The following is a 15,814-nucleotide window of genomic DNA, read 5'->3' on the forward strand; positions in this document are numbered from 1 at the left end:
CACATGGTATGGTCCTAGACTGAGATTACTCATGGTATGGTCCTAGACTATGAGAATACACACGGTATGGTCCTAGACTATGAGATTACACATGGTATGGTCCTAGACTATGAGATTACTCATGGTATGGTCCTAGACTATGAGATTACTCATGGTATGGTCCTAGACTATGAGATTACACATGGTATGGTCCTAGACTATGAGATTACACATGGTATGGTCCTAGACTATGAGATTACACATGGTATGGTCCTAGACTATGAGATTACACATGGTATGGTCCTAGACGATGCAACATATAAAATGTACAACATGCAGACCTGTCCGACATTCAGCCATACACAACAACTGTCATTTTGCCCCAAGAAATCACATGACACACACACAGGCTCAAGATCAGCAGACCCTCAACACAATCATTTTTTTGTTGCCTTTATTTAACTAGGAAAGTCAGTTTAAGAACAAACTCTTATTTACAATGACGGCCTAGGAACAGTGGGTTAACTGCCTTGTTCAGGGGCAGAACGACACATTTTTACCTTGTCAGCTCGGGGATTCAATCTAGCAACCTTTCGGTTACTGGCCCAACGCTCTAACCACTAGGCTACCTGCCGTCCCAAATCTCCATTTACAACAGCAACTCAAAGCAGTTCTTCTAAAAGCCATTAGAGTGGCGTGGTGATGAAAGCTCATAAAGCCAGCTATGTAAATAAAAACCCTGTAGACAGAGGTGAGGAGAAGGAGACCCTTGGGGATTTGTTGTTTGTGAAGGGCTGCTCCATTAACTTCCAACAGAGAGCTGCCTCTGCTACTGCCCTCATTGAGGTGTCTCCTGTAGACCCTGAAAAGACAAAGCCTGCCAGTGCCATCTTGCAGTTTACTGACTTGAAAGGGCTGAGGAAGAGGGACAGGAGGTGAGAAACACACGCAGAGGCTGACCCTCTCACACACATTACACACACACACACTACACACACATGTAACACATACAGTACCAGTCAAAAGTTTGGACACACCAACTCCTTCCAGGGTTTCTACATTGTAGAAAAATAGTGAAGACATCAAAACTATGAGATAACACATATGGAATAATGTAGTAATCAAAAAAGCGTTAAACAGATTCTTCAAAGTAGCCGCCCTTTGCCTTGTTGACAGCTCTGCACACCCTTTGCCTTGTTGACAGCTCTGCACACCCTTTGCCTTGTTGACAGCTCTGCACACCCTTTGCTTTGTTGACAGCTCTGTACACTCTGTGCCTTGTTGACAGCTCTGCACAATCTTTGCCTTGTTGACAGCTCTGCACACTCTTGCCTGCTGGACAGCTCTGCACACCCTTGCCTTGTTGACAGCTCTGCACACCTTTTTTGCCTTGTTGACAGCTCTGCACACTTTGCTTTGTTGACAGCTCTGCACACCCTTGCCTTGTTGACAGCTCTGCACACTCTTGCCTTGTTGACAGCTCTGGCACACCCCTTGCCTTTGGACAGCTCTGCACACCCTTTGCCTTGTTGACAGCTCTGCACACTCTTTGCCTTGTTGACAGCTCTGCACACTCTTTGCCTTGTTGACAGCTCTGCACACTCTTTGCCTTGTTGACAGCTCTGCACACCCCTTGCCTTGTTGACAGCTCTGCACACCCTTTGCCTTGTTGACAGCTCTGCACACTCTTTGCCTTGTTGACAGCTCTGCACACTCTTTGCCTTGTTGACAGCTCTGCACACTCCCTTGCCTTGTTGACAGCTCTGCACACCTTGCCTTGTTGACAGCTCTGCACACCTTGCTTTGTTGACAGCTCTGCACACCCCTTTGCCTTGTTGACAGCTCTGCACACTCTTTGCCTTGTTGACAGCTCTCCACACCCCTTGCCTTGTTGACAGCTCTGCACACCCTTTGCCTGTTGACAGCTCTGTACACTCTTGCCTTGTTGACAGCTCTGCACACTCTTTGCCTTGTTGACAGCTCTGCACACCCTTTGCCTTGTTGACAGCTCTGCACACTCTTTGCCTTGTTGACAGCTCTGCACACTCTTTGCCTTGTTGACAGCTCTGCACACCCCTTGCCTTGTTGACAGCTCTGCACACCCTTTGCCTTGTTGACAGCTCTGCACACCCTTTGCTTTGTTGACAGCTCTGCACACCCTTTGCCTTGTTGACAGCTCTGCACACTCTTTGCCTTGTTGACAGCTCTGCACACCCTTTGCCTTGTTGACAGCTCTGCACACCCTTTGCCTTGTTGACAGCTCTGCACACTCTTTTGCCTTTGTTGACAGCTCTGCACACCCTTTGCCTTGTTGACAGCTCTGCACACTCTTTGCCTTGTTGACAGCTCTGCACACCCTTGCCTTGTTGACAGCCTGCACACCCTTTGCTTTGTTGACAGCTCTGCACACCCTTTGCTTTGTTGACAGCTCTGTACACTCTTTGCCTTGTTGACAGCTCTGCACACTCTTTGCCTTGTTGACAGCTCTGCACACTCTTTGCCTTGTTGACAGCTCTGCACACTCTTTGCCTTGTTGACAGCTCTGCACACCCCTTGCCTTGTTGACAGCTCTGCACACCCTTTGCCTTGTTGACAGCTCTGCACACTCTTGCCTTGTTGACAGCTCTGCACACTTCTTTGCCTTGCTGACAGCTCTGCACAACCTTTGCCTTGTTGACAGCTCTGCACACTCTTGCCTTGTTGACAGCTCTGCACACTCTTTGCCTTGTTGACAGCTCTGCACACCCTTTGCCTTGTTGACAGCTCTGCACACCCTTTGCTTTGTTGACAGCTCTGCACACCCTTTGCTTTGTTGACAGCTCTGTACACTCTTTGCCTTGTTGACAGCTCTGCACACTCTTTGCCTTGTTGACAGCTCTGCACACTCTTTGCCTTGTTGACAGCTCTGCACACCCCTTGCCTTGTTGACAGCTCTGCACACCCTTTGCCTTGTTGACAGCTCTGCACACCCTTTGCTTTGTTGACAGCTCTGCACACTCTTTGCCTTGTTGACAGCTCTGCACACTCTTTGCCTTGTTGACAGCTCTGCACACCCCTTGCCTTGTTGACAGCTCTGCACACCCTTTGCCTTGTTGACAGCTCTGGACAGCCTTTGCCTTGTTGACAGCTCTGCACACCCTTTGCCTTGTTGACAGCTCTGCACACCCTTTGCCTTTTTGACAGCTCTGCACACTCTTTGCCTTGTTGATAGCTCTGCACACCCTTTGCCTTGTTGACAGCTCTGCACACCCTTTGCCTTGTTGACAGCTCTGCACACCCTTTGCCTTGTTAACAGCTCTGCACACTTTGCCTTGTTGACAGCTCTGCACACCCTTTGCCTTGTTGACAGCTCTGCACACTCTTTGCCTTGTTGACAGCTCTGCACACCCTTTGCCTTGTTGACAGCTCTGCACACCCTTTGCCTTGTTGACAGCTCTGCACACCCTTTGCCTTGTTGACAGCTCTGCACACCCTTTGCCTTGTTGACAGCTCTGCACACCCTTTGCCTTGTTAACAGCTCTGCACACCCTTTGACCGGTACTGTAAATGCGAGTCCATGAAGGGGCACATGTCATATACACACATGAACATGAACACACACATGAACATGACCATGAACACACACACACACACACACACACACACACACACACACACACACACACATGAACATGAACACACACATGAACATGAACACACACATGAACATGAACACACACATGAACATGACCATGAACACACACACACACACACACACATGAACATGAACACACACATGAACATGAACACACACATGAACATGAACACACACATGAACATGACCATGAACACACACACACACATGAACATGACCATGAACACACACACACACACACACACACACACACACACACACACACACACACACACACACACACACACACACACACACACACACACATGAACATGACCACGAACACACATACACACACGCATGAACATGAACACACACATGAACATGAACACACACACAGATGAATATGAACACACACACACACAGATGAATATGAACACACACACACACACACACATGAACATGAATACACACATGAACATGAACACACACAGATGAATATGAACACACACACACACACATGAACATGACCATGAACACACACACATGAACATGAACACACACATGATTATGATCACACACATGAATATGAACACATAAACGTGAACGTGAACTTACATATACAGTGCACACACACACCAACCCCACATTCTGATGCCCTAGAAGCGACCACACTAATCAAGAGGGTTGACAAAGGTCAGAGGGGGGCAGCTCACATCTGCAGGTTAGTAATGAACAGGTTCAGGGCTAATGGAAGAGAGTGTGACCTCGCTGTAAAGGGAACACAACTCTAAACAACCTGCCCAAATTGTTGTCTTCTCTCTCCCGGTTCCTCTTCTCTCTCCCTGTTACTCTTCTCTCTCCCTGTTCTCCTTCTCTCTCCCTGTTACTCTTCTCTCTCCCGGTTCCTCTTCTCTCTCCCTGTTACTCTTCTCTCTCCCTGTTCCTCTTCTCTCTCCCGGATCCTCTTCTCTCTCCCTGTTCCTCTTCTTCTCCCTGTTACTCTTCTCTCCCTGTTCCTCTTCTCTCCCTGTTCCTCTTCTCTCCCTGTTACTCTTCTCTCTCCCTGTTACTCTTCTCTCTCCCTGTTACTCTTCTCTCCCTGTTCCTCTTCTCTCCCTGTTACTATTCTCTCCCTGTTACTCTTCTCTCTCCCTGTTACTCTTCTCTCTCCCTGTTACTCTTCTCTCCCTGTTCCTCTTCTCTCCCTGTTCCTCTTCTCTCCCTGTTCCTCTTCTCTCTCCCTGTTACTCTTCTCTCCCTGTTCCTCTTCTCTCCCTGTCCCTCTTCTCTCCCTGTTCCTCTTCTCTCCCTGTTCCTCTTCTCTCTCCCTGTTACTCTTCTCTCCCTTTTACTCTTCTCTCCCTGTTACTCTTCTCTCTCCCTGTTCCTCTTCTCTCCCTGTTACTCTTCTCTCTCCCTGTTACTCTTCTCTCCCTGTTCCTCTTCTCTCCCTGTTCCTCTTCTCTCCCTGTTCCTCTTCTCTCTCCCTGTTCCTCTTCTCTCCCTGTTCCTCTTATCTCGCTGTTTCTCTTCTCTCTCCCTGTTACTCTTCTCTCTCCCTGTTCCTCTTCTCTCCCTGTTACTCTTCTCTCTCCCTGTTCGTCTTCTCTCCCTGTTCCTCTTCTCTCTCCCTGTAACTGTTCTCTCTCCCTGTTACTCTTCTCTCTCCCTGTTACTCTTCTCTCTCCCTGTTACCCATCAGAATGAATACCTAAACATAACCCCTCAGAATGAATACCTAAACATAACCCCTCAGAATGAATACCTAAACATAACCCCTCAGAATGAATACCTAAACATAACTCCTCAGAAATAATACCTAAACATAACCCCTCAGAATGAATACCTAAACATAACCCCTCAGAATGAATACCTAAACATAACCCCCCAGAATGAATACCTAAACATAACCCCTCAGAATGAATACCTAAACATAACCCCTCAGAATGAATACCTAAACATAACCCCTCAGAATTAATACCTAAACATAACCCCTCAGAATGAATATCTAAACATAACCCCTCAGAATGAATACCTAAACATAACCCCTCAGAATGAGTGAGTGATGTCACTTCCGGGTTGGAGCGAGCGGTCGCATCTGCACTCGGTCCGCAGGTAGTATTACATTTCATTACATTTCATTATAGTACAACGGTTTGATTTGTCTAATCTTAGCAATTTCTTCTTAGCTAGCTACACAGCCGTCTTTGTATCATAGATAATTGCGTAATTATCGTATTTCGTCGTCCTAACGCAGTCTACACTGCCCTGCAGCTAGCCAGCTAGCTAACGTCCACCGTTAGCTAGTCCACCGTCTACCGATTAGCAGCACAACTATTACACTCAACTGAACGACTTGACTAGTGTAGTGTTAGCTAGCTACATAGTTGTCTTTGCTGTCTTCGTACCCAAGATAATTGTGTAGTTTAGAGTGTGTAGTTTTATGTCGTCCTTAACATAGGAGACTCTGCTAGCTAGCCAACAGCTAGCCAACGCCTACCGAACAGAACTTCTGCACTCAACAACTGGCCGATTTCGCTTCGCTCCACAGGTAGTATCACATTTTTCATTTCATTTCATTACAGTACAACTTGATTTGTTTGATCGTAGCTAGCTACATAGCTAGCTACATAGCCGTCTTTGTATCAAATATAATTGTGTAGTCTAGAGCGACTTCCTAGGTTAGCCAGCCAGCTATTGTCGCTCTTTAACGCAACGTAACGTAATCAACACTGCTAGCCAGCCAGCTAGCCCCGAATAGCAGCACAGTAGAAACTATTACACTCAACGGAACGACTTGATTAGTGTAGTGTCAACAACCCAGCCAATGCCAACTAGCCTACTTAGTCAACAACGCAGCCTCTGCCAGCTAGCCTACTTCAGCAGTACTGTATCATTTTAATCATTTTAGTCAATAAGATTCTTGCTACGTAAGCTTAACTCTCTGAACACTCGTGACGTGTAGTCCACTTGTCATTCCAATCTCCTTTGCATTAGCGTAGCCTCTTGTGTAGCCTGTCAACTATGTGTCTGTCTATCCCTGTTCTCTCCTCTCTGCACAGACCATACAAACGCTTCCACACCGCGTGGCCGCGCCACCCTAATCTGGTGGTCCCAGCGCGCACGACCCACGTGGAGTTCCAGGTCTCCGGTAGCCTCTGGAACTGCCGATCTATGGCCAACAAGGCAGAGTTCATCTCCGCCTATGTCTCCTCCAGTCCCTCGACTTCTTGGCACTGACGGAAACATGGATCACCACAGACAACACTGCTACTCCTACTGCTCTCTTTCGTCTGCCCACGTGTTCTCGCACACCCCGAGAGCTTCTGGTCAGCGGGGTGGTGGCACCGGGATCCTCATCTCTCCCAAGTGGTCATTCTCTCTTCTCCTTACCCATCTGTCTATCGCCTCCTTTGAATTCCATGCTGTCACAGTTACCAGCCCTTTCAAGCTTAACATCCTTATCATTTATCGCCCTCCAGGTTCCTCGGAGAGTTCATCAATGAGCTTGATGCCTTGATAAGCTCCTTTCCTGAGGACGGCTCACCTCTCACAGTTCTGGGCGACTTTAACCTCCCACGCCTACCTTTGACTCATTCCTCTCTGCCTCCTTCTTTCCACTCCTCTCCTCTTTGACCTCACCCTCTCACCTTTCCCCCTACTCACAAGGCAGGAAATACGCTTTGACCTCATCTTTACTAGATGCTGTTCTTCCACTAACCTCGTTGTAACTCCCCCTCCAAGTCTCCGACCACTACCTTGTATCCTTTTCCCTCTCGCTCTCATCCAACACTTCCCACACTGCCCCTACCGGATGGTATCGCGCCGTCCCAACCTTCGCTCTCTCTCCCCGCTACTCTCTCCTCTTCCATCCTATCATCTCTTCCTCTGCTCAAACCTTCTCCAACCTATCTCCTGATTCTGCCTCCTCAACCCTCCTCTCCTCCCTTTCTGCATCCTTTGACTCTCTATGTCCCCTATCCTCCAGGCCGGCTCGGTCCTCCCTCCCGCTCCGTGGCTCGACGACTCATTGCGAGCTCACAGAACAGGGCTCCGGGCAGCCGAGCGGAAATGGAGGAAAACCGCCTCCCTGCGGACCTGACATCCTTTCACTCCCTCCTCTCTACATTTTCCTCTTTCTCTCTGCTGCTAAAGCCACTTTCTACCACTCTAAATTCCAAGCATCTGCCTTCTAACCCTAGGAAGCTCTTTGCAACCTTCTCCTCCCTCCTGAATCCTCCTCCCCTCCCCCTCCTCCCTCTCTGCAGATGACTTCACAACCATTTTGAAAAGAAGGTCGACGACATCCGATCCTCGCTTTGCTAAGTCAAACGACACCGCTGGTTCTGCTCACACTGCCCTACCCTGTGCTCTGACCTCTTTCTCCCTCTCTCTCCAGATGAAATCTCGTCTTGTGACGGCCGGCCGCCCTACAACCTGCCCGCTTGACCCTATCCCCTCCTCTCTTCTCCAGACCATTTCCGGAGACCTCCTCCTCACCTCACCTCGCTCATCAACTCATCCCTGACCGCTGGTTACGCCCCTTCCGTCTTCAAGAGAGCGAGAGTTGCACCCCCTTCTGAAAAACCTACACTCGATCCCTCCGATGTCAACAACTACAGACCAGTATCCCTTCTTTCTTTTCTCTCCAAAACTCTTGAACGTGCCGTCCTTGGCCAGCTCTCCCGCTATCTCTCTCAGAATGACCTCTTGATCCAAATCAGTCAGGTTTCAAGACTAGTCATTCAACTGAGACTGCTCTTCTCTGTATCACGGAGGCGCTCCGCACTGCTAAAGCAACTCTCTCCTCTGCTCTCATCCTTCTAGACCTATCGGCTGCCTTCGATACTGTGAACCATCAGATCCTCCTCTCCACCTCTCCGAGTTGGGCATCTCTCGCGCGGCCCACGCTTGATTGCGTCCTACCTGACAGGTCGCTCCTACCAGGTGGCGTGGCGAGAATCCGTCTCCACACCACGTGCTCACCACTGGTGTCCCCAGGGCTCTGTTCTAGGCCCTCTCCTATTCTCGCTATACACCAAGTCACTTGGCTCTGTCATAACCTCACATGGTCTCTCCTATCATTGCTATGCAGACGACACACAATTAATCTTCTCCTTTCCCCCTTCTGATGACCAGGTGGCGACCGCATCTCTGCATGTCTGGCAGACATATCCGTGTGGATGACGGATCACCACCTCAAGCTGAACTCGGCAAGACGGAGCTGCTCTTCCTCCCGGGGAAGGACTGCCCGTTCCATGATCTCGCCATCACGGTTGACAACTCCATTGTGTCCTCCTCCCAGAGCGCTAAGAACCTTGGCGTGATCCTGGACAACACCCCCTGTCGTTCTCAACTAACATCAAGGCGGTGGCCCGTTCCTGTAGGTTCATGCTCTACAACATCCGCAGAGTACTGCACCCTGCCTCACACAGGAAGCGGCGCAGGTCCTAATCCAGGCACTTGTCATCTCCCGTCTGATTACTGCAACTCGCTGTTGGCTGGGCTCCCTGCCTGTGCCATTAAACCCCTACAACTCATCCAGAACGCCGCAGCCCGTCTGGTGTTCAACCTTCCCAAGTTCTCTCACGTCACCCCGCTCCTCCGCTCCCTCCACTGGCTTCCAGTTGAAGCTCGCATCCGCTACAAGACCATGGTGCTTGCCTACGGAGCTGTGAGGGGAACGGCACCTCAGTACCTCCAGGCTCTGATCAGGCCCTACACCCAAACAAGGGCACTGCGTTCATCCACCTCTGGCCTGCTCGCCTCCCTACCACTGAGGAAGTACAGTTCCCGCCAGCCCAGTCAAAACTGTTCGCTGCTCTGGCCCCCAATGGTGGAACAAACTCCTCACGACGCCAGGACAGCGGAGTCAATCACCACCTTCCGGAGACACCTGAAACCCCACCTCTTTAAGGAATACCTAGCCATCAGAATGAATACCTAAACATAACCCCTCAGAATGAATACCTAAACATAACCCCTCAGAATGAATACCTAAACATAACCCCTCAGAATGAATACCTAAACATAACCCCTCAGAATGAATACCTAAACATAACCCCTCAGAATGAATACCTAAACATAACCCCTCAGAATGAATACCTAAACATAACTCCTCAGAAATAATACCTAAACATAACCCCTCAGAATGAATACCTAAACATAACCCCTCAGAATGAATACCTAAACATAACCCCCCAGAATGAATACCTAAACATAACCCCTCAGAATGAATACCTAAACATAACCCCTCAGAATGAATACCTAAACATAACCCCTCAGAATTAATACCTAAACATAACCCCTCAGAATGAATATCTAAACATAACCCCTCAGAATGAATACCTAAACATAACCCCTCAGAATGAATACCTAAACATAACCCCTCAGAATGAATACCTAAACATTACCCATCAGAATGAATACCTAAACATAACCCTTTAAGTTGTTTCTGTTTTAATCCTGTAACCACGCGCAATTAATGCTTAAAATAATTGACATTCATCCATAATACTGCAAATTCCAGAGTGAAATTATGAGATCTAGTTCTACACAGGCAAGCTAGCACGCACATAGGCACACACACACGCATGCACGCAAGCACGCACACACAAGGATGAAGTCTAATGGCAGATGCATGTAGTTTTCTGTTAATTAATCTGAGCTGATGTTAAATTGAAAGTGAAGCGGAGTTGTAGACTATTGCTTCCTAATGCTATAGTTAATTTACTATGTATCCTACTATTTCCAGCTTTATAGGCTTTGTCTTTCTCCTGATAGAAGGTGTGTGTGTGTGTGTGTGTGTGTGTGTGTGTGTGTGTGTGTGTGTGTGTGTGTGTGTGTGTGTGTGTGTGTGTGTGTGTGTGTGTGTGTGTGTGTGTGTGTGTGTGTGTGTGTGTGTGTGTGTGTGTGTGTGTGTGTTTGTGTATGACTAACCATGTATTCACTCAACAGAAAATGAAACCTCAAATCTCAAAGGTTTTTCTTCCCCCAGAAGATGATGGCAGACATCATTCACAGTATATGTTTTGCTGAGGTGACGTGTCACTAGGTCAACCCTTACCTAAACATCAGCTAGGACGAAAACAGGGCCATGTATCCACACTGCACACCATGCTATTACCATGAAAGGTAGTCGGCTGCAAATTATTTATACATTGAGCGGATTACGTTTCCTGGAGCCACGACTTTCACCCAATTTGTGTGCATGAAAGCAAGTTAAGAAAGGGCTAAATGTTTTTCTGTAGCATTGGGTTTTGTGCTTCTAAGGTTACCACACCCATAACTCAATCAGTCATGTGTAAGTGGGTGCTGAGAGAGCTGAATGCCATGACTTTATGACTTCATGTTAGAATAGGAGCCCGCATGAGGCCTGGAACATGCCCTTCTCCACAAGTCAACTCCATTTAATGTACATTGCCTCACGGGGATAACCTAAAGAGATAATTGAACCTGGAAAACATTTCATAATGACATTTAGTTAAAAACAAATGCATGTAGAAAAGGGCAACACAGCATCATCTACAGTTGATCAGCAGCGTATCGGCAGCAGACAATTGGTGGCGTTGAACGTCTGATGTCTATGGCTCTGGTAAAGTGGGTCATGCTGCAGGACCAGGTCTCAGTGTGTAGTACTGGTGGTATAGATTACATGGTCCCTTGCAGATAGAAATGGGTCCCCACTGCTCGCGTGACACGGGGCTTCCCATTGGCGTGATATTTCATTTAAACAGATGAGCTAATCTGGGTCCTGGACAACACACTTGCTAAATAAATAAGCCTTCAACCCCCCCATACCACAACCCCCTTTCCCCCATCCCCAGCTGCACCCCCCTCAATCCGTACCACAACCCCCATTCCCACATCCCCCTGCTTCTCCCCCTCACTCCGTACCACACAACCCCATTCCCCATCCCCTGCTGCTCCCCCTCAACCGTACCACACCCCCATTCCCCCATCCCCAGCTGCTCCCCCTCATTCCCCTCCACAACCCCCATTACCCCATCCCCAGCTGCACCCCACTAAATTCGGTACCACAACCCCCATTCCCCATCCCCCTGCTACTCCCCCTCACCCCGTACCACAACCCCATTCCTCCATCCCCCTGCTGCTCCCCCTCACCCCGTACCACAACCCCCATTCCTCCATCCCCCTGCTGCTCCCCCTCATCCCGTACCACAACCCCATTCTCCCATCCCCTGCTGCTCCCCCTCACCCCGTACCACAACCCCATTCCCCATCCCCTGCTGATCCCCTCACCCCGTAACACAACCCCGATCCTCCCTCATCCCCCGCCGCTCCCCTCATCCCATACCACAACCCCCCATCCTCCCTCATCCCCCGCGCTCCCCCTCACTCCGTACCACAACCCACATTCCAACATCCCACGCCGCTCCCCCCTCACCCGTACCACAACCCCCATTCCTCCATCCCCCGCTGCTCCCCCTCACTCCGTACCACAACCCCCATTCCCCCATCCTCCGCCACTCCCCCTCATCCCGTACCACAACCCCATTCCTCCATCCCCCGCCGCTCCCCCTCACCCCGTACCACAACCCCCATTCCTCCATCCCCCGCTGCTCCCCCTCATTCCGTACCACAACCCCATTCCTCCATCCCCCGCTGCTCCCCTCTCATCCCTCCCACAACCCCCATTCCCCATCCCCGCTGCTCCCCCCTCACCCCATACCACAACCCCCATTCCTCCATCCCCTGCTTCTCCCCCTCAAACCGTACCACAACCCCCATTCCCCCATCCCCCCTGCTGCTCCCCCTCATTCCGTACCACAACCCCATTCCCTCCATCCCCAGCTGCTCCCCCCTCATTCCCGTACCACAACCCCATTCCCCATCCCCCTGCTGCACCCCCTCACCCCGTACCACACCCCCCATTCCCCCATCCCCAGCTGCTCCCCCTCATTCCCCGTAACACAACCCCATTCCCCCCATCCCCAGCTGCTCCCCCTCACCCGGTACCACAACCCCCATTCCCCATCCCCTGCTGCTCCCCCTCACCCGTACCACAACCCCATTCCCCATCCCCGCTGCTCCCCCCTCACCCCGTACCACAACCCCATTCCTCCATCCCCCGCTGCTCCCCCTCACCCCGTACCACAACCCCATCCCCTCATCCCCGCCACTCCCCTCAACCCGTACCACAACCCCCATTCCTCCATCCCCGCCGCTCCCCCTCCGTCACAACCATTCCAACATCCCCATTCCCTCCATCCCCCTCCATCCCCCCTGCTCCCCCTCATTCGGTACCACAACCCCCATTCCTCCATCCCCCGCTGCTCCCCTCTCATCCCGTCACCACAACCCCCATTCCTCCATCCCCCGCTGCTCCCCCCTCACCCCGTACCACAACCCCATTCCTCCATCCCCCGCTGCTCCCCATCAAACCGTACCACAACCCCCATTCCTCCATCCCCAGCTGCTCCCCCTCACCCCGTACCACAACCCCCATTCCTCCATCCCCCGCTGCTCCCCCTCAAACCGTACCACAACCCCCATTCCTCCATCCCCCGCTGCTCCCCCTCATTCCGGTACCACAACCCCCATTCCTCCATCCCCGCTGCTCCCCCTCAATCGGTACCACAACCCCATTCCTCCATCCCCGCTGCTCCCCCTCACCCCGTACCACAACCCCATTCCCCCATCCCCTGCTGCTTCCCCTCACCCCGTACCACAACCCCATTCCCCCATCCTCCACTGCTCCCCCTCATCCCGTAACACAACCCCCATCCTCCTCATCCCCCGCCGCTCCCCCTCATCCCATACCACAACCCCCATCCTCCTCATCCCCTGCCGCTCCCCCTCAATCCGTACCACAACCCCCATTCACCCATCCTCCGCTGCTCCCCCTCACCCCGTACCACAACCCCCATTCCCCTATCCCCTACTGCTCCCCCTCACGCCGTACCACAACCCCATTCCTCCACCCCCGTTGCTCCCCCTCATCCTGTACCACAACCCCCATTCCCCATCCCCCGCCGCTCCCCCTCACTCCATACCACAACCCCCATCCTCCCCGTCCCCCGCCGCTCCCCTCACCCCGTACCACAACCCCCATCCTCCTTCATCCCCTACCGCTCCCCCTCATGCCGTACCACAACCCCCATCCTCCCCCATCCCCCGCTCCCCCTCATCCTGTACCACAACCCCCATCCTCCTCATCCCCGCCACTCCCCCTCATACCGTACCACAACCCCATCCCTCCCCCCGTCCCCCGCCGCTCCCCTCACCCCGTACCACAACCCCCATTCCTCCATCCCCTGCTGCTTCCCTCATGCCGTACCACAACCCCCATTCCCCCATCCCCTGCTGCTCCCCCTCACCCCGTACCACAACCCCCATTCCCCCATCCCCTACTGCTCCCCCTCATACCGTACCACAACCCCCATCCTCCCTCATCCCCTGCCGCTCCCCCTCACCCCGTACCACAACCCCCATCCTCCCTCATCCCCTGCCGCTCCCCCTCATCCCGTACCACAACCCCCATCCTCCCCCATCCCCCTGCTCCCCCTCACCCCTCACCCCCATTCCCCATTCCCCTCACCCCACAACCCCCATTCCTCCATCCCCGCTGCTCCCCCTCATCCGTACCACAACACCCATCCTCCCTCATCCCCTGCCGCTCCCCCTCATCCCGTACCACAACCCCCATCCTCCCCGTCCCCCGCCGCTCCCCTCAATCTGTACCACAACCCCATCCTCCCTCATCCCCCGCCGCTCCAGTGCCCTCGATTTATTTCTTCTTCCCATCAGACAGAGAAATGGAGAGATGGAGAACAGAGAGTGAGGGAGAACAGGGAGTGAGGGAGAACAGGGAAAGAGTGGGGAAAAAATAGAAAAGGCTCATATTATCGTGGGTCAAAGGTGACTCGCCTGGGGAGAGAGCGGGAATGAAATTCTCCCAGTCCCATTTTACCAGCCATTCAAACCACATTACTCCCAAGAAGGGAAACTTATAAAGCCCTTTCACTTGAACACATTTCTGTGTGTTTACGGGCGAGAGAGAGGACCTGCTATACTGAAACCTCAGTAATAGATTCCCAATTTAGCCTCTTTCTCCTTTTAACTCCCTCCTCTACGTTCCTCCATCCCTCTATCCCTCCCTCCCGCTATCCCTCTCTCCCTACGTTCGTGTCATCCCTTCTGGCTAGGCTAGCCTGGCTGCTGTGGGAGAGGCATAGGGAGACTAGTTGTTTGTTTCTGCCACTGTAGAAATCAATGGTTTGACTGAGTAGTGGTGATGGAGTTGATGATATACTGTCATCTCCATAACATTATGGCTGTGTATGATACACACCACGTTGTCTGAGTACACTTCACACACACCTACGACTGCTAGAGCACCACCTCCATCACTGTTGTCAGTACTGTTGACAGTTATTTTTCTGTGGCGTATAAACGATGATACCAGCCTGACGACAACACTAATAGTGTGTTTTACAATTGAGCCAATCCGTAAAGACTCTCGATGATCCAACACAAGTTGAAATATCAATGAGAAATCCCATACGCTGTGATGATGTAATTCAACAGGGTTAATTTTACACATAATAGTTTGCTGGAACGTCAATATCACAGACTATGTATGTATTTTTTTCTTTCTAAGTTGACATGTGTGATTAGGCCGGCCATGTGGATTATATTTTTTATTGACACAGATACAGTAAGTTTGAGTAAAAGTGAACTAATTATAATATTATGCTTCAATTACATGAGACTGCTCACAGGCTATGATTAACCCATGGACCTCTCCTATTTTAACAACTAAGCGGTCATTGGATATTATATAAAATACTTGTAATTAGGTTACTATGTTACCGTTTGCTTGCTCGTCATTGGCTGCTTGAGGATACAAGTATATCATACATAGTTCTTTTACGGCTATACATTTCACTGTGCTAATTTCAGGGAATTGAGTTAAACATGTCATAACACACTAACCATGATGGAAGGAGAGCAAATAGGACAGAGATCACCTCATCATCATCTCATCACCCCCCCCCCCTCCAACTATAGGATAGAATAGGTAAATCACCCCTAGTTGTATCAGTGTGTGTGTGTGTGTGTGTGTGTGTGTGTGTGTGTGTGTGTGTGTGTGTGTGTGTGTGTGTGTGTGTGTGTGTGTGTGTGTGTGTGTGTGTGTGTGTGTGTGTGTGTGCGTGTGTGTGTGTGTGTGTGTGTGTGTGTGTGTGTGTGTGTGTG

At 50.9% G+C, this 15,814-nt stretch overlaps 1 protein-coding gene across 1 annotated transcript; it reads left to right on the forward strand.

Moving 5' to 3' along the window:
* The first annotated feature begins 681 nt into the window (after positions 1–681).
* On the forward strand, positions 682–14,399 carry LOC135567626 (uncharacterized). The gene is made up of 2 exons (XM_065014919.1): positions 682–914; positions 12,554–14,399. Exons 1-2 carry the CDS (start codon positions 682–684, stop codon positions 14,397–14,399), a joined length of 2,079 nt encoding a protein of 692 aa, XP_064870991.1.
* Positions 14,400–15,814: the final 1,415 nt, after the last annotated feature.

Source organism: Oncorhynchus nerka, unplaced genomic scaffold (genome assembly GCF_034236695.1).
Source record: "Oncorhynchus nerka isolate Pitt River unplaced genomic scaffold, Oner_Uvic_2.0 unplaced_scaffold_1920, whole genome shotgun sequence".
Lineage (NCBI taxonomy): Eukaryota > Metazoa > Chordata > Actinopteri > Salmoniformes > Salmonidae > Oncorhynchus > Oncorhynchus nerka.

Bases quoted from the DNA above. Each gene is read 5' to 3' on its own strand.
- LOC135567626 (XM_065014919.1), top strand. From the start codon at position 682: ATGAAAGCTCATAAAGCCAGCTATGTAAATAAAAACCCTGTAGACAGA. The intron at 915-12,553 runs GTGAGAAACACA...CCCCATCCCCAG, and splicing joins CTGAGGAAGAGGGACAGGAG to CTGCTCCCCCTCACCCGGTA.